The sequence below is a fragment of the Rhineura floridana genome, chromosome 1 (assembly GCF_030035675.1).
Source record: "Rhineura floridana isolate rRhiFlo1 chromosome 1, rRhiFlo1.hap2, whole genome shotgun sequence".
Taxonomy (NCBI): Eukaryota; Metazoa; Chordata; class Lepidosauria; order Squamata; family Rhineuridae; genus Rhineura; species Rhineura floridana.
Genome location: NC_084480.1, coordinates 310,808,056 through 310,832,065, shown reverse-complemented (window position 1 = coordinate 310,832,065; position 24,010 = coordinate 310,808,056). Strand labels below are relative to the sequence as shown.

Below are 24,010 nucleotides of genomic sequence, written 5' to 3'. Positions count from 1 at the left end.
TTTGTCACACAGAGGAGGGCCAGAATTTCTTCTTGATCATCACAGAATGTAGGACATGGAATAATTGGCTCAAGTTACAGGAAACCAGATTTCAGCTGAATATCAGGCAGAATTTCCTGTTAGAGCAGCATAACAGTGGAACCAATTGCCTAAGGATGTGGTGGGCTCTCTAACGCTGAAGGCATTCAAGAGGCAGCGGGACAGCCACCTGTTGGGTATGCTTTAAGTTGGATTCCTGCATTGAACAGGGGGTTAGACTCGGTCTTATAGCCCCCTTCCAACTCTTTGATTCTATGATTCTAAGATATACAGTGTGTGACAAATGCTAAAATATGTTTGCTGGTGGTGGTTTTGACCAGAAGCAAACAAGTTTTAGAATACTACTGAATTTCATATTAATAAGGTTCTGGAATGTTATGTTCCATTAGGCCTTAGCTCTTTACAGTATATTGGAAGGGGGGGGGAATAAAAGAAAGTCCTCCCCTGCAAGAGTAGCGCATGAAGCTATGGGACTTTGAATAACATTTCTTGGGTTTAACAGGGAATACAAAAGGTTAATAAGTTTTGAATAACCAACCTGCATTTCCAGGGTAATTGTTAATAGGACACACATGGTGCTGCAGATCCCAAAGCCAATGAGAAGCAGAATCCTCCGGCCCAGAGTATCAACGAGATACATCTGGAGAATACAAAAGCAAGAAAGAGCGCATCATGAGCCAGCAAGGTGTGGTGAATAGTGTCGGACTCAGAACTGGATTCAGTTCTTTGGTTAATGTATGGTCCTGTCAGTTTAACTTACTTTACAAGCTTCTCTGGTATATAGTATGGGAAAGGGAGAGTAGAAAAAGGAAAGGTCCCACACTCAGCGCAATTCAAACTCAAGGTCTGCTGGGATGAATAAGTTTGGAATAGGTGGAACTTAGTTTATTCTGTCTGAGCCAGGGCTCAGCCAGGGGTACACTGCCATACCTCTCTTATTGCGGCTCAGCCAGTGGAACTTAACGTGGTGGCACATCCCCCCAAGTGGGTGTTCCAGCGGATGGGATGGAGCAAGGATAGACTTACACCTATTCCAGTTCAGCCATGTGACCTGGCAACTTAGCAGAATTAAAAAAAATAAATTGTGTGTGTGTGTGGGGGGGGTGTATAAGTTAAATTCCTTCAGAACATTTCATGGGAATCAATTCATAAATGAAATGAAATAAATTAAACAAAAAACAAGAAAGGCAGAATAAAATTGAAATAAAAGTCAAGTTTTGAACAGTGCTTGTGTGTAGCACACCACAGGACGCCCACAAAGGATATTTCCAAGACATGTTGGGCCTAACATAGACCTGGCTTTCAAAACACCTGGAATTTCTTCCTCCCCACGCTCTTGGTTCATGGTAAAATTCACATGAACATGTCATTCAGTGTTAGTGGTTCATACCCTTTATGAAGGAGGAATCTCTTATTGATGTGTGTGGATTTGAACGATCAGTATCGCAGTCAAGAGAATCTACAATATTTAAACAGAAAGGAACCGAAGGCAACACCAAAAGTGTAATCCTATAAGAGCTCCAGGGGCCAGAGTGGTTTAACAGTCAGCCCTTCTTCCCAAACAATAATGGTGATTGTAGCTCTGTGAGGGGAATAGGACATCTCCTAGCAACTCTCAACACCCTTCACAACTTACACTTCCTATGTTTCTTTGGGGGAAGCCATGACTGTTTAAATGTCTGGTGTGGATGTGGCCAGGGACAGCTTTGGTTTAAATTTGGGTGGGAGACTACATGTGTCTGCTGTAGAATAAAAAGGGGAGGGAACCCCCAAAATAACTATTAACAATGTTTTCCTTTTGGAAATGAAAGGGGCTTTCCCTCTGCCCAGTGCCCACCCACCCAATCTCCTCCCCTTCCTCCCCCTACTCCTTCCTTCCCCTCTCTCCCCTCCACCTTCCTCCCTCTTCCTCCCCATGGTCAGTTTCACCTATCCTAAGTATGATTGCAGGGGAGTAAATCCCACAACTCAGTAAGCATGCAAATGATCAATCCATTCTCAGCAAACTTGCACAGGATCCCATTTCTTACCTCTCAAATTAAAAAGCAGAGAAATTAACTAACAGGGAACAAGAACCCCTTGCAGTTTAACAACGTACCTATAGCCAACGGATATTTCTATCACATTTTTAAAACCAGAGAAATTGAGAGATACAGTGAATGCACCAGAGGAGCAGGAGACCTGACCTGCTCTCTGATATATTTTACTGCCCTACAGATTTGTAAAAATGAAAACACAGTTCGTGTTGGTCTTTCACAATCCAGTCCACTTCCTGTGTAGCTTTGAAGAATCTGGTAATGTGCCTCTGAGCATATGGTTAGTGGTGTAACATAAGTTTGCATGGGATTGCAGTTTAAAGGGCCTATTTGTATCATAGACTTAAACTGGCGTAACATTCCCTTTCTTCAGTTGGCTGAGAATTGAGAATTTTGTCATCTGCACCACGGGTAGCCAATGTGGTGCTTTTTGGGTGCTGTTGGACTCTAATTTACCTCAATCAGCATTGCCAATGATCAGAGATGATGAATGTGGTAATCCAGTGGCATCTAGAAGCCATCAGGATGATTATCCCTGCCTTAGATATAGGACATGGTGTTCTATCCCTGCTCCTACTTTAAGGTAAAATAAAGCTTCCAGTGACAAAAACACAAACCTTAATGCAGCAGTGTATTCTACAGCATGAAAGAAATGAGGTGTTTTTGCTCTTTCTAACTGAAGTTTCATTGCATGTAAAAAATAAACATAGAAAAAAATTGAAAACTAAATTCCCACTCCACCCCCAGTACAGTTTCCAAGTCAACCAGAAGCCAAGTAGTATATGTAATTCTCTTTTTAAAAGGATACTTAGAGAACCCTCATAAAACTACAATTACAAGGATTTTGAAGGGTGGGGCAGAGAGCTGTGGTGACCAAACTGACATTAAACTCATATCAAAGGTCGGAGTGAAGATCTGCTCTTTGGAGAAGAATACATTTCAAGACTTAGAAGATTAATGACACACATGTGGGTGGGAGATGCTTACCCCTAATGTGGTTGAGAAGATGAGGATAGCACTTGAGCCTATACTCATGTACCGGACATGGTTTATTTCCATCTCTGTAGACATGTAGATTCTCTCTGTATAATAGTAAGCCTGAAATCAGACCAGAACAATCAAAAGACTTAACTAAATGAATGGAGGAAGCTACTGTTGTTGACCCGGGATTTTGGGGAACTGAAGGATGTTTGCTGAATTCCTTCCTTTTACATATCTGCTTTTCCTTTATACATCTGGTTGGCCACTCTGGGAAACTGGATGCTGTACTAAATACACCACAGATCTGAACTTTATGTTTTGAACTAGTTATCAGCTTCCCTTAATCTAGAAGATGTTTACCTTCCAGAGAATAAAGCAACTTACTTCAGCTTCACAATTCTAATTGCCTTGACTGTTAAAGTAACAAGACCTGTCCTTTGGGATTGCCATATTTCTCTTCCAAAGGAGGCAGTGATGGCCACCAAGTTGGATGGCTATAAAAAAGGATTAAACAAATACATGGAGGATAAGGCTATAAATGGCTACTAGCCGTGATGGCTATGCTTTGCATCCATGGCTGAAGGCAGCATGCTTCTGAATGCCAGTTGCTGGAAACCACAGGAGGGGAGAGTGCTGTTGCACTCAAGTCCTGCTTTTGGTTTCCCTTGGGCATCTGGTTGGTCACTGTGAGAACAGGATGCTGGACTAGATGGTCCAACAGGTTCTTTTTTATTCTTATATTTCACACTACAAGCTGGACTTAATTTCAGTGATTCACAAGAAGATTTGGAGAAAATCCACTGAATGTGCTTCAGATTCTGCTGGACAATCAGCAATCCTGGGAGGAAAATTCATATCTGGTTGTACAGTTTGTTTGCATATTGCAGGGGTGAATTTAAAGGCTAAGTGAGCTATTCTTCAGAAACAGGAGTTGTGAAAGTTGAACGATTAGAGACTCCTGACTTAGCTCTCTTCCTTTACAAAATCAGGGCCTAATGAGTTGTTACACTATGCATCCCTGATTTGCATACTCCCAGTAATGACAAGTGAAAGAAATATGCAGCGTAACATCATTATGTTGAGTTTCCTCTTCTCTCTCAAGTGGAGAAAATGAACTAGAGCAGGGAAATGCTGAGCCCAATGATGTTGTTGTGTCTAGGGATCAGATGGATCAGTTGACTGCTCCTCCTTGTGAATTCCACATATTAATTCATAAATCTATTCCATCCCATTCCTACCATTAATCTACAAAAAAAAATGGCCCATCCCCCCCCCAGTATTTAAATACACATTTAAACACATTTTGGTGCATTTTTAAAAAGCTGAGCAGCACATCAATGCAAAATTGGGAGACGGGATAATTTATTTATTTATTAAATTTATATCCCACCCTTCCTCCCAGAAGACTCATTATATTCTCACCTACGCATCTGGGATGTACAGATCAGGTCAATTCACAGCACATCACAAGTCACAGAAATTGAGTTTTTCAAGCATTCCTAGCTTTGCCATTTTTTTAAATACTATTTTATAATATGAACAACTAATGCCACTTGTGCTGAATCTGGCCCATCTCCCCCAGACACTGTTTCCTCCTCCAGTGCTGGTGGTACAATTGGGCTGAAATCAATAGCTGGTAAAGAATGTTGATTTTAAAAAAAATAAATGACTTTCCTTGGGTATTTCATATTCATTTAAATCTAAGGCCATGTGCTTTCTGAAAAGCAATAGAATTACAACTGAGAGGATATCGTAGGAAGATTTAATTTTATTCAGAGCTTGGAAAAGTTACTTTTTTGAACTACAACTTCCATCAGCCCAATGCTGAACTACTTCAAAAAAGTAACTTTTCCAAGCTCTGATTTTATTTAATTGTATTTTGATATATGCTGAGTTAGGCCTCTGTGAAAATACCTTATGGGCTCCTTGCAGTTTTACCAGACTTAAAGCCAGGGATTGGTGCTGAGCTTTGTTGACTGTTTACAAGGAAAACAGGTCACAATTAGGGACATAGGAATCTGCCTTATACAAAGTGAGGGTCCATTAACCTTGGCATTGTCTACACTAACTCCAGAGGGTCTCCTTTTCAGGATTTCAGACAAAGGTCTTTCTCAGCCCTACCAAGACATGCCAGGGATTGAACCAGGGATGTTTTCCATTCAAGGGATGTTCTGTACCACAGATCTACAGTGAGGGTTAACAGGTCTCCAGTTTTCACCCGGAGACTCTGCTTTTTGGAAGTCTTCTCTGGGTAAGTAACCTTAATCTCCAGACTCTTAGCTTTCATATTTTAAAGAAATTAAGTTTCTAGTGGTCTAGTTCAAAAGATATAAACCAAAATGTCAGCCGCCGCCCCCCTCACAACTTCTGTTAGTACCGGCTGCTCTAATCCCTGCCCTTTCAGGTTTTTAGCCAATCAGAGAAGTCAGGGTTGTGATTGACAAGATTTGTTGACACCCCACCTTTTCGTGCTTGTCTCACATGAGGAATTCAGTAAATATATATCTTTCAGCAGCACAAAGAATTATCTGTACAGGATTGGGACTTGCTTCTGAGTAAACATGCAAAGGATTTCACTACCACAGAAGATCATAGCAGGATCTTGGTAGACTTAAAAATGTACATGCAGGGTGTTTTTAATTACTTGCAAAAATGGCATATTATAATTTTATCTTTCAACAAAAATTGAACAGAAGTTTTAAAAAGTGTACATGCTGCAGTCCTATACTTTTCTAATTAAGGAGTCAAGTAAGTTTAAATTTTACTGGACTGTTAAAGAGGGCAGTTTATTTGTCTTATTCATAACCTGTTTTGAAAACCTTCCCAATATGAAGTTTTACTGGGAGTAAAGCTGCTGATTCCACATAACCCCATTGAATTCAGTAGGACTTACTTTTGCATAGACATGGTTAGGATTGTTGTGTGGGACTTTTGAGTGAACATAGAAAAGGATTGTGCTGTATTTTTACATTTTCAGTGTGTGTGTATATGGAATATTTCCAACAACCCTGTGAGGTAGGGTTGGAAACCAGACAACAAGAAATAAAGCCATTTCAAACCCAATAACCATAAAACAAATATAAGACAGTTGCAAAACAGCTTAATGTGGCATGATTCTGAATTTTGGATTGGGTGAGTAAGGTTCCTTATCACTGAATTGCAGTCCTGTGCATGCTTCCCTGTCTCGGTTAGCCCCACTGAATACATTGGGACTTGCTTCTGAGTAAGCATGCATAGGATTGCACTATAAATATCTTTACAGGTTATGTAAATAATAAACATCTTTGACATTCATGCTTATATAAATACTTCATGCTATGTCTTGATATGTATCTGATTTCACACTATGGTTGTAAATTATTATTTACAAATTATTATTTCCTCTACATTTTAAGTGTGCCCTTCTTCCTCGGGGTGGTCATGGTCCCCTATGTTGTTTTCACCCTGAGGGGCAGATTAGGCTGAGAGATGGTGCGTAGCCCATGATCACCCAGTAAACTTGGTAGCTTATTTCCATTTTAAAAGTTAATTAAAATGATTTATACGCACACAAAGTTTACAAAGTAAGGCAGATCCACATAATACATTTAAAGCACATCCAACTCGCATTTAAAGTGCATGACTTCCTCCAAAGAATCCTGGGAAGTGTAGTTTCCCCCTCACAGTTATAGTTCTCACCACCCTTAACAAACTATAGTTCCCAGTATTCTGTGGTGGGATTCATGTGCTTCAAATGTATGTTGAATGTGCTTTAAATGCATGGTGTGGATCTGCCCTAGTTCACTGTGCATTCATTAGTGAATTGAAAAGGACAATTTTAAAATATACTTGTTTAAACTGGGGAAGGGCTGTAGCTCAGTGGTAGGGCACATGCTTTGCATGCAAAGGTCCAAAATTCAACCTCTGGATGAGACTATTGCCTGGAATCCTGGAGAGGCAATGCTAGTCCATGTCATCAGTACTGAACTAGATGGTGCCAAATGACCCAAAGGGCCAGACTGACTCCGAAATTTATTTATGTATATTATTTACAACATTTATATATGGCTTTATTGGAAAAAACCCTCAAAATCGTTTATATAAGGAATTTAAAAAATAAAATAATTTACAAAAACAGTTAAAGACAGGTATTTAGAAACATTCAGAATGATAAAACCAACTACGACTTAAAAACAGATAAAAAAACATAATAGTTTCTACATGCCTGGGTAGGCTTGCCTAAACAAAAATGTTTTCAGCAGGTGCCAAAATAAGTACAATGAAGGTGCCTGTCTAATGTAAATAGGCAGGGAGTTCCAATTTGTAGGTACTGCCACACTAAAAGATCAATTTCTTACAAGTGCAGAACAAGTACTATGTGGCACCCATAACATGGAAAGCACAACTTGAACTTGGCCTGGTAGCAGATTGTCAACTAGTGCAGATTTCAGAGCAGAGGTATTATGTACTGATAGGGTCTCACTCATATCAGCAAATCTGCCGCAGCATTCTGTACTACCTGCAACCCCTGGGTCAGGTTGTGCTGCATGGGGATTTCTGTGACCTTGGCTTACTGGCCGCCAGGATTTTTTTAGTTTTAGTTAGGAACCCTGATGTGGGATGCTGCGTTTTCTGTCTTATAGAAATCTTGTTGTGGTTGGTATGGCATTGCATTTAGGAAATCATCACTGTCTTTTTTTTTCTATTTGCATTTCATTTACCCCTGACCTCACTCCCTTACATCCATAGAAGCAACAACAGTGATTCCATGTGGTCAGGTCAGCCCCCTTAGACCCACTGATGATGCACCTTGTTGGTTTCATGACAGCTTGTTTCTTGCCCAGTAGTGGTAAAAAAGAATTCATATACTGGGAAGTGTGGCTGCAACTGTTGTTCCCAAGCTGCTGCCTGTGAAGGTAGATCACACCTTGTGTGTTTTCTCTCTGTCACTGGAATTGGGTTGGCTATCAAAGTGAGTTTATAACAGCCCACAGAGTAGGCAGGAAAGAGTAGATAATTTTCTTATTCATTTCTCACGTCTCTCTGCAGTGAAGGGTCAAGTCTGTAAAGAAGTTTGGAGCAGCCATGTTAAAAGCCAGGCAGGGGGTTGCCAACACTGCTTTGCTTTGGATATCGTTGCAGAGGATCCCTAGTCAAGCCTGACCAGCAGCACAATCCTAACAATATATATGCGGAAATAAGTCCTGTTGAGTTCTATGTGGCTTAGTCCCTTAGTAAGTGTGTTTAGAATTGCAGCCTTCACTGAGTGCGCCCATCTAACATCTCCACAACCCAAGGCTCCCTTCTTCCTACAGTGGCTTTCTGGTGAGTGGCCTGGCCTGAGGGCACTTAAATCCTTCTTGCCAGAAGCCAGCAGGCTAGTTTAAATGTTCCTTACCCAAGTCTCTATCCAAGTGAGAAGGAATGATCCTGTCACATCAGCTGGATCTAGAAACACCCTCTTTTAGCTAAGATTTCTATCTTAACTTCTAAGCAGATATTTTTTTTTGTTTGAGTGGTATGCTTCAAGCAACTGTATCATGCTTACTGACATCACTAGGACACAGCCCCCTATGACATCACTAGGGCACACCCCCATGTCATCGCTAGGGCACGGTCCTGAAATATCAGGGTTTGGGATGCTTCTGACTGGCAACCCTATCTACACCCCATTTTGTACATCAAATAAGACCAATTCTCACTGCAAAAAGCTAAACGAACACTGCCAGTCTGCCCCATTGCATGATGCTTCATTCTAGGTTACAATCCACTGGAAAGCAGGCACTCTGTATTTGTGAAACCTCTCCTGTTAGGCAATGCCAACGTTACTATAATTCTGATCATTCACTCAGGCAGAAGTGGGGAATCTATGACTCCCCGGGGCTGCATTCAGACAGCAGCTTATCTCATTTTCCCAACATTTTCTTACCTAATAATATCTGCTTTTTGTGTGATTTTTCACATGACATATGAACGCATAAAAGTCACTTTTGGATATCTAGCAGAATACAGTGGAAGTTTAGTACTAATTTCTGCGTTAATTTCATCCAGACCTGGCACCAGTGGGCAGCCAGGTCAGACACTGGCCAAGGGTCCCTGTGGTGGCTGAAGGCCCGTGCAGTTCAGAGGGTGGAGCTCCCGCTCCATGATCCCTGCCAGCATTGTGTTGTGGGGCATGATCAGCCAGTGGTGCAGATCACAGAGCAGGAGCTCCATTCTCCCAGATGACACCACCCCACACACAGCCAGCACACACTTAAATACTCCTTGTTGTGCCACCTTTTGCATTGTTGCGTGCCTGCCATCACCCAAGATGGCAGGGGAGTGTTGACACCCCTTCTGCCATCTTGAGCAATGGCAGGCATGAGCGTTGACGCAGCAATGCAAGAAGTAGCACATCTTCGTGTATTAAAGCATGTACATGCATGCACAGGGGAGGCATGGCAGTCTGGTGCCCAAGGGCCCATAATGGCATAGTGCTGGCCTTGATTGTGTCCAGAAAAAAAATCCAGTTGCCACCCAATCAACCCCAAAAATCAAGTGAGTAAAGTGATGAAATTTGGAGAGATTCTTTCCTGCCATTTTCATATAGGAATCATGGGGGAACAGAAGTCAACATGAGCAGAAAGGGCGGGGGAGTAGTGACATGTTCAATGATGTTCATTGTTGTGTCACACCATGCTCACTAGTGTGAATGAAATTTAGCGCGACATGGCAGTATATCGGTCAAAAAGCCATAGTTCCATGAGGCGACAGGTACTGCAGCATGAAAGGAATGTTAGAAATTGAGATAGAAGTGCTACCATTATAATCAGTAAAACTAATGCAATAAACCCCATGTTTCAATGCAGCCTAAATGGCATCTGTGGCTCTCCAGATGTTGTTTGTCTACAGCTCCCACCATCCCTGACCATTGGTCATGCTGGCTAGGTCTGATGCGAGATGCAATCACAAAAAGATATCCAGTGCCACCATTTCCCTCTCCCTGTATTAAGTTTTTGGATAGTTTTGGCTCTGCAGGAGAACAGCCCTTGGAGTGCACAGATGTTGGTTGTCTCTAGAAACACAAAGTGACAATTGGTGTCACAGCCTCAAATTTTGATTGTGTAAAATAAATCCTCATTTTACCTAGTTTAACCTCCTCACACATTGGGACATTGCTTTCCTTACCACATTGGTGCCGGCAAGCTGCTGGCCACACATCAAGACAATGATGGTGATGGTTTGCCATCGCAGGCTTGGGGTTGATAGTAGTTTAAGTGGATTCATGTTCTTCTCTGCTTTCTCGGCAAGGTCCTCCAGACGGAGTTCTTCCATCTCAGCCTCCACATCATTCTGTCCTCTTAGTTTCTTCAAGGCTGGGTAGGAGTAGAGGCAAAAAGGATTTGACTTCAATAGATGCAATTTCTAAAAATAAAAAAAAATGAGGGGATTGGTTAAAAAAAAGGAGATGGGAAGGGGAAATCAAGAAGATTAAATCTCTCCAAAGTGCTTGGGGCTGGGAGTAATCAACATCACAACTACTACAACTAAGTTCAGCTGTAACACAAACCAGTAAAGAGATACCACCAGTGCCAGGAGAATGCCAGCATGGCTAATGAGCAGAGTCAAGCAAGTTGATTTATTTATCTTTATTTATTTATTGTTTGATTTATATCCTGCCCTTCCTCCCAGCCCAAGTTGTTGAGGCAAGACAGCTTCTTTCAATTAATAGAAGTCTGGCCCAAATGAGGAGAACAAAAAGAGACACACACTTCGGGGCATATCACTAACAACGTTAAAACCACCAAGAATAAATTGAGGGTCTAGGGGAAGGAGGTCATCTCTGAGAAGGGGTCCATTCCTTGACGGGTGAACTGATTTTGTCTTGTACTGAGGATATGCCTTTAGAACATGGAGAGGAGTGGGCAATTTGATCATTAGAGCCATCTTCTCGAAAACCTAGCAGAGAGTGCAGGGAAGAATTAGTAGTCCTGGTGTATGTCAGCTCCAACGATTTGGTTTCTTTAATTTCTTAAATTTGAGATTTGTGAGGTCAATAAGAGGAAGTGTTTACTACATTTATCTGCTAACCCTGTGGCATCCCAAAGTTGAGGTGTTACTACGGCAAAGGCCATTTTGCAGGTCCCTGCATCATGAGCACAACATGTCCCCCATTCCCCACCATAACTGCTGATTAATGACAGCATAGATCCATCATTAGGTCTAACTACCCCGGCTGCTGAAATGTGAGAGCTTGAAATAATATTCACTAATAGGCAAAAAACCTTGCAGTTTAAGAACGTATCTATAGCCTATTTCTATCAAACTTTAAAAAGCAGGGAAATTGGGCAGCTACAGTGAATGCATCAGGGGAGCAGGAGATCTGACCTCCTCTCTGAGATATTGTAGTGCCCTACAGATTTGTCAAAATGCAAACACAATTTGGGTTTATTTATTTTTATTTATTATTTCAATTTATATACCGCCCTTAGCAGAATAGCTCTCAGGGCGGTGAACAAACAAGATAAAATACAATATATCATAATAAAAATCATAAAAACATATACAAACAAACAACAAAAAACACTACAAAAACACAATACGACAAAAATTAAAAATACGGATTAAAAGATTAAAATGGTTAAGAAAATTAAATCTTTCACAGTCCAATCCACTTCCTGTGTAGCTTGGATGAATTTAGTAACATGTGCCTCTGAGCATATGGTGAGTGGTGGCAACACCTGCCATCTCCAAAGATGGAGAATTACATTTTTGTTTGTTTGTTGGTGTTGTTCTTACTTTGCTGCTTTTCTATGTTACTACTATTTCTACAGAGAATCTAACCTAGAAAATTATATTTCTCTCATTCATCCAAGAAATCTGTGACAAATTTTTATTAATTTCAAAGCCTTTTTATTGGTCTATGTCATATGACCTTTTGTGTTTAAAACTGGAGGTTATGCTCTATTTCTATTTTGGGTGCATTAACAGTTGAATCTGAAACTGCAATTTGATGCAAAAATCAGACTTATTACAATATGTTGCTACTAAAGCAATGAGTCTAGCTGTTGAAGAAACAAATGTGGCCTGCCCAAGATGCATGTTTTCAGCATGCTATGTTTAAACTACCCCATTTAAGGAAAGGTGGGCATGGTCAATTAAAAAAACATAGAGCACACCTAGAATTTTGCTAGAATATATTTCACTGTTTTATCTTGGGCAGAGACACTCCTCATGCCCATTGGAAACTATTCTGCAGAACAGTCAGTGCCATTATTCCACAATTGTTTTTGGAGCTTTTTTTTTTAGTGTTGCAAAGTGTTGCTGTATTTCACATATTCACAGAAACACAAGCAAAAGAAAATGATTTCCTTTAGGAAACTTCACTAAAATTGCAAAGTAACTAAAAAATATTTAAAGTGACTATCTGGACTCTATTAACTGTTTTAATATTGTTGCTTCCTCCCTGCTAAAACAAGATCAGCGCTGCACATGTCTTGTTTCTGTTATTTGGGCTGATTGAAGATGTTGCCACCACTCACCATATGCTCAGAGGCACATGTTACCAAATTCTTCCAAGCTACACAGGAAGTAGATTGGACTGTGAAAGACCAACCCAAACTGAATTTACATTTTGACAAATTTGTAGGGCGTACAATATCTCAGAGAGGAGTTCAGGTCTCCTGCTCCCCTGATGCTTTCACTACAGATGCCCAATTTCCCTACTTTTTAAAGTTTGATAGAAATATCTGTTGGCTATAGGCACGTTCTTAAACCGCAAGGGTTTTTTTGCCTGTTAGTGAATTTCTCTGCTTTGTAATCTGGGAGGTAAGAAATGGGATCCTGTGCAAGTTTGCTGAGAATGGATTGATCATTTCCCTGCAGTCATGCTTAGGATAGGTGATACTGACCACGGGAGTGGAGGGGAGGAAGGGGAGGGGAGGAAGGGGAGGGGAGAAGGCAGGAGGGGGGAGGAGGGCAGGTTTGATCATTTGCATGTTTATTGAGTTCAGTGGGATTGACTCTCCTGCAATCATGCTTAGGACAGGTAAAATTGACCATGGGGAGGAAACCCTGGAGTGGGCAGGGGAGAAGGAAGAGGAGAGGGAAGGAAGAAGGGAGGAGGAAGGGAGAGGAGAGGGGGGAGGAAGGGAAAGGAGAGGGGAAGGAAGGGAAAGGCAAGTCTTATGATTTGCATGCTTATTGAATGCAGTGGGATTTACTTCCATGTAATCATGGTTAAGATAGGTAAAACTGACCATAGAGGAGGAGGATGGGGAGGGGAGAAGAGAAGAGAACAGAAGGAGGAGGAGAGGAAAAGGAGGGGATTGGAAGGGGAGGGGTGAAGGAGGGGGAGGGAAGGGGCAAAAGAGAGGTGATGGGAGGGAGGAGGAGAGGAGGGAAGGTTTAATCATTTGCATGCTTTATGAGCTCAATGGGATTTACTCCCTGTGCAATCATGGTTAGGATAGATAAAACAGATCATGGGAGAGAAGAAGGGGGAGGGGAAAGTAGAGGGAAGGAAGAAGGGGGAGGGTAAAGTAGAGGGAAGGAAGAAGGGGGAGAGGGGAGCAGAAGGAGTGGGAGGGGGAAGGAGGGAAAAGGAGAGGATTGGAAGGGGAGGGGAGTTGAAGAACAGGAGAGGGAAGGGGCAAAAGGGAGGAGTAGGGGAGGGCAGGTTTGATTATTTGCATGCTTATTGAGTTCAATGGCATTTACTCCCGTGCAATCACGCTTGAAAATGAATTGGACTGCCTTCAAGTCAATTCCGACTGTTGATTCCATGGTGGATTTTTAATTAATTAAAAATAAATTATGAGAACTCTGTCCGAAAGGGGTCTGGGTTTCCCCCCTCTTTTTAGACTTTGAACTCTCAATTCTCTCTGACTGTTTTGTGTATCACCATGAAAATTAAAAGGGTTCTCAAGCAAGCATTTCTGAGGTCAGGACTATAGGTGTTGTAAAGTTTTGTTTTGCAATGAGCTTATGGGAAGCATCAGAATGGCATGGGGGTATCCCAGGGTATCGCCAATGTGTCACTCCGCTGCTAAAAGAATTGCACTGGCTGTCCATTTGCTAACGGGCCAAGGTCAAGGTTCTAGTTTTGGTGTACAAAGTCCTATGCAGCTTGGGACCAGGATACCTGAAAGACCGTCTTATTCCTTATATACCCAGTCGATCACTGTGCTCTACAGGTGAGGGCCTGCTGCAGATACCATCTTATCAGGAGGTCTGTTCTGCACAACATAGGAAACGGACCTTTAGTGTGGCGGCACCTACCCTCTGGATCTTCCTAGCCTTAAATATTAGACAGGCGCCATCTCTGTTATCTTTTCTGTGCCTATTGAAGACCTTCCTCTTTCAACAAGCTTTTTAAGTTGAGACCTTTTCCCAGTCTGCTTCTGTGTTGGAATTGCTTTTTAATATGGTTTTAAACTTTTTTGTTTTTTAAACAATATGTTTTTAACCTTTTTTTTAAAAAAAAAACGGTCTTCAAATCTTTTTTAAAAAAGTTTTTAAACTTGTTTTGTTTTAATGTATTTTAATGTCTGTTTTTATGATGTTTTAAAGTATTTTTAGTGCTTTTGTTCCCACCCTGGGCTCCTGCTGGATGGAAGGGCGAGATATAAATCAAATAATAAATAAATAAATAAAAAAATTTTTTTGAAGTTCCCCTGCCCGAATATTTTGAATTTGGTTGATTCAGTTTAATGGGCCTTCAAGTTCTCCAAAGTTGTTATATTTTTAATCAATATAACACTATTCCAATTTTGGTGTAAAACGTTTTCTTCATAGGTGTGGTGGCAAAGAATGTTACATAATTTATGTTAACATAAGACAAGCCCTGTCTCACATAAGGCCTCTCTAAGTCCAGCACTGTATTCTCAAAGTGGCCTTTGGGGAAGTCATTAAGCGGGATGTGAGCACGATAGCACTCTCCCACTCCTGTCGCCACGGGACTGGGCTTCTGTTATTAGAAGTAGCTGTCCTGTCTAGTAGCCACTGACAGCCTTACCCTCCACCATTGTATTTGGTTGTTTTTAGAAGTTTTTAAACAGTTTTAAAATACTTTTTAAAATATATATTTTTTTAATTGTATTATTATTTTTTACAGATGTGCTTGCTGCCTTGGGCTCCTATGGGTGGTAGGGCGGGCTATAGTTTTGATAAGATAAAAATAAATAAATAAATGCACAAATAAATGGATATTGATTTACATAAATATATACATCAGCTACAATACGTTGGTATGAGCTGGACATTGAGGACCCCATATTAATGGCCATAGCGGTTAAAAGCGATACTCTGGCAATGAGAGAATGCTGAGATGTTATATGATAGTCCAATGATGAGTCAAGTCTCTACAACCTGCTAGGTTATCCTAGCTGTGTATGATGTCCACAGCCAGATGTCAGAGTATTGTAAAGTTATCTTCCACTCTAATTGGGACACTGAGTAGGAGGTCCCCAGCAAAAATCACAGGAGATCGGTATGGTGCCCACACCTGAAAGTCCCAGAATAGTTCAGAGCATTGTACCTTGTCTTGCCTTCTCTTCATCCTTCTTCTGAATGAACAGATATCTAGGACTTTGAGGAAAGAAGGGCAGTAGAAGTACCTGACACAATGGCATGACACCAGAAAGACTCATCAGAATTGGCCAACCTGTTCAAGAAGATACAGTGGTAATACTGTGAAGAAACTGTGCTCATACATCTGACCTGCTATTGGCCAAAGATCTGAATTACCTTCTGGGGTCCCGAAGATTTCATGAAGAGCAAGGATTTGAGCAAACATAACACCAATGGTTAGAAAGAGGTGGGGCATCATGATCATGCCTCCCCGCAGACTTCCAGGGGAGATCTCACCAAGATACATGGGAACAACACTGGAAATAATTCCTGGTTAGATGATAAATCAAGAGATAATTCGCAATATGCATGTGGCATAACATGCAGAAACATACCAATAGGAACTTATTTCAATATAATTATTTCATTTGTTGCTGTTTTTATTATTTTATTTTATTTTTTAAAAAATACATTTTTCCAACTCAAGAGTTATAATACCAGTCTTACCTGTTACTAGGGATGTTGGCAAATTCTTATGAAAACAAATGGGAACGCTTATTCATCCATATCCAGAACAGACATCAGTCCAGTGAATACAGTCAATATTTGCATTTGTTGCTTTCAGTCCACAAACAATACATAATTGATTACATTCCCTGCCCCATCTGCACTGAAATGAATGGGGTGGAACAATGTAATGACAATGTAACTTACGTAATTACATAATTAATTATGTACATTACATTATTTCACCACAGTGGACAGCAAGACAAATAATGTAATTTTTGGCAAAAGACAAACCGCAGCAGAATGGAAACAGTGCTGCATGTATCAAATACAGACTGGAATGGAAAACAATGCCTGCTTACATCCCTTACCTACTGCATTATTCCTAACCTAGGAGGCCTAATGTCAGCCACAATCTCTGGAACCTGGCCAAGAATCAAATAGTGGGATGTGAATGTGTTGTGATAACCAGCCACATTGTCAATGCATTTATTGGAACTTTGCCTGTAGGAGTTCTTACTGCTGAAAGGCCAAGCCACTGTTCAGTTTAGGAAAATGGCTAGTCTTTTGGAAGTATGATCTGCAGTGGCGAACATTTCAAAACACACCCATGCTCATGGATCACCACTGTAAATACAGATATTACTTCTTTGGATTGCAACCCTTATTTTTCATAGTCCCATTCATTTGTTTGTTTGTTTATTTAAACGTTGTTTATATATTTCTGGAATTTACATCCTGCACTTCCTCCCAAAGGCAAAAAAACCTAAGCCACTAAACCCAGGAGCCTGACTCACCTGTGCATATCCCAGTGTACAAGCGAACAAACATGGTGTATTCAAAGGCAGATATCTCATTTGTGCAACCCATGAGGATAGCAGAAATAATGGACAAAATGTTGGCTATCGCCAAGGTGCCTTTCCTGAAATGACAGTCAAAGGGGACAGCAGGTTAGGGAGATACCAGTGAATATATGGTACCATCAAATGCGCAGTAGAGGGAGAAGTGCTATGGAATTGCAGGAAGGTCTTCATCCTTTTATGAATAATTTGTTCTAATTTTTCTAATTACAGAAAGGGATAAAGAAGTAAGCAAGGCACAGAAGATTCCACTCACAACAAGCACAACAAAGTAATTCAGGCACTTTCTGAGATTTCAGCCGGCATTGCTCACATATTTTCATAAGGGCTAGAAACCTGGATTTTACAACCCTGATATATAAGTTCCCTTGGCTGTGGGATGCTGATGATTGAGCCCAGGATCTTCTGCATGCAAAGATATGTTCTTTCACTGAGCTATGGCCATTTGTGAATGATATATTAGAAAAAAAGGACATTCATATTAGAAGATGCTCTAAACAGAGAATCAATTGAAATCATGTCGGTAGGATGGTCAAGCAATTGCAGGGCATGTCCATTTTTAAAACAACAACAACCCTGTTTCATAAGCTGGGAGAAGGTCATCATCACAAGTAGGCTTCTAGGAGCCTAACTAGATCTTACAGGGGACATGTGGCTGCTGGGTGTCTCCTGAACAGAAATCCCTCCCTATGATGTGAATAATAAAAGTGGGGTGGCATCACATGACATCTGACTTTCCCCCTAGTCCCTCCCACTTGGTTGAGTGCCATGACCAAGGGGAAAGGAAAGGTGCTGACACTGTGCATTTTATTATATGATACTGGGGAGATTACTCCCCTCTTTTGAAGACACACAGCTAGGTCCCTCTCCAAAGTGCTGATCCTTCCTTGCCTCACCTTCCCATCTTCCTTTAAACCTGGGACTACCATATCACCCCCTCCCTTTGATGGGCCATCAACTATCCATGGCAGTGGGCACTGCCATGGATCAGGACCCTGTATTCAGCAGCTATGTGCACCCCCCCCACAGAGCCAAAGTGGTGTTGTAGTTAGAGTGTTGAACTGGGAGACCAGGGTCCGAATCCCCACACAGTCATGAAGCTCACTGGGTGAACTTGGGCCAGTCACTGCCTCTCAGCCTCAGAGGAAGGCACTGGTAAACCCCCTCTGAATATGGCTTACCGTGAAAACCCTATTCATAGGGTCGCCATAAGTCGGGATCGACTTGAAAGCAGTCCATTTCATTTTCAAGTATGATTACATGGGAGTAAATCCCACTAAACTCAAAAAGCATGCAAATGATCAAACCTGCCCTCCCCTCCTCCTCCCTCCTATCTCCTCCCTCTTGCCCCTTCCCTCTCCCTTCCAATCCCCTCCTTTCCCCTCCTTCCCTTCCCCTTCGCCCTCTGGCCTCCTCCTCCCCCATGGTCAGTTTTACCTATCCTAGGACTATGACCTGGGAGACCAGGGTTCGAATCCCCACACAGCCATGAAGCTCACTGGGTGACCTTGGGCCAGTCACTGCCTCTCAGGGTCACCATGAGTCGGAATCGACTTGAAGGCAGTCCATTTCTATGTGCACCCCCTCTCCCGGATGCCATTCCAGGACATGCAGTTCACCAATCAAGAATTTATCTCCATACCTGCCAAACATATACACCAAATAGCCAACCGCAAGTGACCCAAATACGCCTCCAAGTGGAAATAAAGCAAGGGTGGTTGCCAGAAGGAACATCTGAGAGCCTGGATTCTCCATCTCTTCAAATGACGTTATGTTATAATAGTCTTGCAGGAGCTAGGAGAGAAGCACAAAATGGTCAACATTAGGACTGTCCCACCAATTACACAGCAGCAAAAGCTGAGAGTTTGAGTGAATAAGTGAACAACTGCCAGGGATCTAGAGACAATTCTGGGATGCCCATAGAAAGTGCCAGTATGGTGCATGTCACTGTCTCCTTTGCAGGGAGAACTAGACCTTCCACACAAAGTGAAAATCTCTGACGCTGCAAAAAAAACCACAACCCCCCCCACAAAAGGTACTCTGCACTTTCACACCCTACCACCCCTCTGTCACGCAACAAACCCCTCAATATTCAGAGATGAAAACAAGCTGGTTTGTGTACCTTTTTAACAGCAGTACACAAAGAGCAAGGAACAGCCTCTTCTCTGCCTGTTATATCCTGCATGCATTTACTCAGCAATTGTCATGACCCTGGAATTGTATTCTCTTTCTTCAGGGGATGAGGGTGAGGGCTCCAAAGCAGAAGCGGAAGGGCGTGCAGGATCAGCCCCAGAAGCACTTCCACCAGCTGAGCCCATGGTGCCAGTGCCCCATCAGCCTGAGGAGGTAGCGTTGCCATCCTGGGACTCAGAAGACTCCATTGCAAAGTCCCCAAGTGAGACCAGAGTGTCACTTGCTCTCTTGGAGTAGAAGACTGATGGAGCAGACTGGGGCCCTTTAACTCAACAGGCGCCTTCCGGCCAGGGTATGGCTAACAATAGGGAAGAAGCAGCTGCCACTATATAAGGCCCAGGTGTCACCTCAAAGCAGCATCAGCTTGTCATGAACTACCTTCTGAGGCAGGATGCATCACCATGTTTTTAATTACTGGTTTTTAACTGATGTTATTAATAATTTTAGTATGTCTTGTAAACTTTCCACATGTCCCTCAAGGTGATGTACAAAATAATAAGAAAGTGAAAAACAACAGAAGATTAGTTTAAAAATAATACAAAATGAATTTCAAAGGCAGGAACCTTTTCATTCAACTGGAAAAGTTTGTTAGAATGAAAGTAACTTCAGCTATTTCCAGAAAGCAAGTAGAGGGCATCTGTTGTATGCTGTGCCCCAGAACAGGGACAGCTATTAGTAATCATCCCTTCCCTTTTTTCCTGCAAAATATAAGACTATGGATGGGGAGGAATTCAATCAATTCACATTTGAAACTGAACCTATCAAATGTGCACTTTCTGAAACAATATGAGCTGAAACACAGCCATCCTTATCCAAATTTTGCAACGCAGTTCTCCAACCAATGTTTACAAAAAATGTATATATTAGGAGAAAAAGTGCACAAAAATGAATATACTAGTGAAAATACTGTACAAAAATACATTAGGAGAAATTGCTTGCAAAAATGTGTACGTTAGTCAAAACTACATACTGCATATATGCATGTATGTACTGCATGCTGCAAAACTGCATTATTAGGACAAACGTGCACTAATGTGCTGATGAATTTTCATGAGGATATTTTTAAAAAAGAAATTGTCTATTGCTGCAGAAATGTGGAGAACCGAATTTCAGATTGGAAAAATAAGAGACTAAGAAAACTGAAATTGACACATCCTTTCATTCCTCCTTAAGACTATTAAATAAAATGCTTAATCTCAGAATATGTATAGTTTGCTAAATACAGATCAACTGTAGCTGAAACCAGTTCAGTGATGCCAACAGTTTAGCTAAGCAGTTATGAGGCCAAAGGACTGGGATGGAAAGAAGCTAAGCCTTGTCATTCTCACTGTGTGTCCATGTGCTTGCACATCCACATACCTGGGAGACAGAGTCATGATGAATCTCCACCACCCTACTAAGAGACTGAGACTTTCGAGAGACCATGGGAAAGGGACTGAAAGCTTGAAAATGCTAAAGTTGCCATCCTCCATCAGATGCTCTTCAGATATTTTGGACTGTGACTCCAGCCAGCACAATGTTTCCTGACACAGGCACTCCCCAACATAGGTCATGAAAGCAAAATAATGGGCAAGGAACAGAAATTTGGAATATCTCTGGTAAACAGGGACAGATAGAGTGTATGCAGTATCTCAGAAGGCAACCTACCCCACCTAGCTTCGGCAAAGGGGGGGGGATCATGAGAAAAGGGAGTGAGAGAGAAGAATGCTTTGGCTAGATTTGGCTCTGGTTCCACCCATCACTAGCCTGCGACCCCCAGCAGATTCAGCCCTCAACAGGAAATGTTTCCCCACCCCTGTGACAACCCCTGCTTCAAGAAGTCCTCTTCACTGCAGAGTCATCTTACCACAACAGGAGAGTAGGCAATCCAGAGATTGTAACCATATTGCATAGATAGGAGGCATGTAGCAATGGATACCCAAATAAGGGTTTTCGACAGCTTCTGCAAGAAGGAGCAGCAGATACTGTGATGGAAGTGTACATGGCAAAATACTTACATTTAATAATTAAGTATGTTTAAACGGCAACAAAATATAAGTAGAAAGACAGAAGGTAGGCAGATGTCAGGCACTTTAGACATTAGATATTACTAAATGCAACATTTGTGCAGTTTGAATAGACCAACTGATGTTTGTTTGTTCACCATAGTAGAAACAAGAATAACAACAACAATACCATGTATATATCACTTTTAACTCAGTGCACAACATTACTGAAATATAAAGTACGTAAAAATAAAAAATCCAATACAAACAAAAGTGAGCACATGAAACCTATTTAAAAGCCGGCAGAACCCTAGCTGCGTAAAATCAGTTTGAGGGGGAAGTGAGAAGAGACTTTGATCAATGTGGCACCACCACTGAACAAGCCCTCTCCCTCATCATCAGTTGTCTCACTTCACTAGGTGGTAGAACCTGGATAAGGGTCTCCTATGATGAAACAAAAATGTATACAAAAATGAAAATATTAAAGAAAACATGCAAAAATGCATTCTATTAAGGAAAACTTCTTGAAAAAATAAGTATACACCAAAATGCTGACGAATTTCCATGAGGACTGTTTTTTTAAAAAAATTAAAAATCTGCAAACATGCAGAAACATGGAGAACTGGATTATTATTAATTAGATTCGTTAGTTGGTTGTTACCCAAAGGTCTCCAAGTTACTTACAACATATTTAAAAATCCATTATACCTAACAGATTCATACCAAACACCTGCGATTCATTTCACACACACACACACACACACACACACCAAATTAAATAAAAAATTACCAGCAACAGGAAGCTTGGGGATCATTTAAGTTTGGAAAAATGAGAAATGGAAAACCTGAAATTGACACCTTTGTCCATCCCTACCACCTCACCACAATAGTCAGAGTAAGCTGGACAAGAGCCTCCTGTGATGACAGCAAGAACCAGACAAGTACATATGGGAGAAGGCGATCCTATATCTCAAACCTTTTTTCTTTACTTTTTCTTATATAGTCCAACTTAATTTTTACTTCATCCCTATATCTTTTGCAATATGTGGATTTAGACCTTAGTACTAGCCTTCATAAGAATTCCCTCGCATGCAGGGAATTCACAGGCACAACAGGAAGTGGGGGATGAGACATTGGTGGTGGAGGCCAAGTCCTGCTCCCTCTTGCATCCGTGATTGCACAAGAAGGCTTGTGCCTACCACATATTCCTTTCCCACCCTGAGAGCAAGAACACTTCTCATTCTTTACGGTGCTTGGTCTTGATTGGGACTGGAGGGATGGAAGGAAGGCAGCCCAACAGTAGGTGGAGCCAGAGCCAATTAGAGACAGAGCCAAGTAATTCTAGTTTTGTCCCCACCCAGGTCCTCCCTGTTGAGTTCTACAAGGGGAAGCACTGAGACCAAGGAGGAGGAAACTGACAGGTAGTCAGACTAGCTTGTAAGTAAGAAGGCAGGCAGGTGGGGGGTTGTTGAAGGCAAAGTGACGTAAGTGGGGCAGTTGCATTAATAAAATTAATGACAGTGGGTTATATCCAATGCTAATCCAACTCTGAGCAGATCCTTTGGAATTAATGGACAGGACTAACTTATTCCCATTAATTTCAATGGGTCTAAGAGCCAGTGTGGCGTAGTGGTTAGAATGTTGGACTACGACCTGGGAGAGCAGGGTTCGAATCCCCACAGCCATGAAGCTCACTGGGTGGCCTTGGGCCAGTCACTGCCTCTCAGCCTCAGAGGAAGGCAATGGTAAACCCGCTTACCATGACAACCCTATTCGTAGGGTCGCCATAAGTCGGGATCGACTTGAAGGCAGTCCATTTCCATTTTCAATCTGAGTAAGATTTAGTTGGATACAATCCATTTTAATTAATATATTCATTAATTAGTATGCTGTATGTTATTGGTTAACACACAAGGCCCTATCTGAAGTCTTGGGGTGGGGGAGGGAATTACACATCAACTTAGATATTCAGTGTTTTATAAACCCAGTAAATTGGGCAAAAGCTCCAAGCTCACCCCTTGTTTGATTGCTGCATTGGGTACCACTTCTTCCTCCTCATTATCCATAGTTTCTTGTGATGAAGTCTGGTATCAGGCTCACCTGTGCAGGAATAAGAGATTGCTGTTGACAGAAGGCTATTGACTTATTTAACTTTCTCAAGATCAGGGCTTTTTTGTGACAGTACGCATTGGTACAGAGTACCATCACCTCTTTTTTTGTTGGCTGCCCACTGCAGCTATTTTATGCTGGCAACCACAGCACTTTTATCAATATTTGAATATCAGCATCAATTTTTTAACCAAAAAATACACAAAAAACTCACTGCTTAAGATGATAAGAAGACTCTTGTGGGATCAGACCACCATGATGATCCCAAAAGCAGCCAATCAGATGCCTACAGGAACCTCAGAAAGCAAGGCATGGAGGCAGTGGTTTACCCCAATTGTTTGTCTTCCAGCATTTAGTGTTCAGAACTATACAGCCTCTGGTCTTAACGGTCCTTCCATTTAGCTGACATGGCTAACAGCCATTGATAGGCACATTGTCCTCCATGAATTTGCCTAATCCCTTTAAAAAGCTGTCTAAGCAAACAGCAATGGTTTAGTGGAAGGGAAAACAGGGCAATGGAGCTCGGGAACTTTTTTCCAGAGCAGGAGCAATTATGTCACTCCTGGAGCAATGACTGACGGACTCTCCTTGTTCAGGCAAGTGAATGAGGTAATAATGTTTGTGACTGATTGGTACAGAGGAAGTCAGAGAATATTGAAAAGTGTCAATCAGAGGCTAGATTCTTCTTTTTTCTACGATGGAGCTCCTTCACACTAGCCATTTAAATATTAATGTGTCTTTGCAAGATTGTTTGCAGGTATAATTAAAA

At 41.5% G+C, this 24,010-nt stretch overlaps 1 protein-coding gene across 1 annotated transcript in view; it reads right to left on the bottom strand.

Annotated features, from left to right (window-relative positions):
* Window positions 1–23,198, bottom strand: part of LOC133377571 (solute carrier family 2, facilitated glucose transporter member 7-like) — a 36,180-nt gene extending 12,982 nt beyond the window's left edge. Inside the window, exons 1-9 of the mRNA XM_061611891.1 lie at window positions 23,148–23,198; window positions 20,994–21,089; window positions 18,597–18,748; window positions 16,892–17,016; window positions 15,765–15,917; window positions 15,556–15,681; window positions 10,206–10,393; window positions 3,063–3,173; window positions 578–679 (exon numbers count right to left, since the gene is read on the bottom strand). Coding sequence (XP_061467875.1) covers window positions 578–679; window positions 3,063–3,173; window positions 10,206–10,393; window positions 15,556–15,681; window positions 15,765–15,917; window positions 16,892–17,016; window positions 18,597–18,748; window positions 20,994–21,089; window positions 23,148–23,198 — 1,104 coding nt within the window. The remainder of the gene's footprint in view (window positions 1–577; window positions 680–3,062; window positions 3,174–10,205; window positions 10,394–15,555; window positions 15,682–15,764; window positions 15,918–16,891; window positions 17,017–18,596; window positions 18,749–20,993; window positions 21,090–23,147) is intronic.
* Window positions 23,199–24,010: the final 812 nt, after the last annotated feature.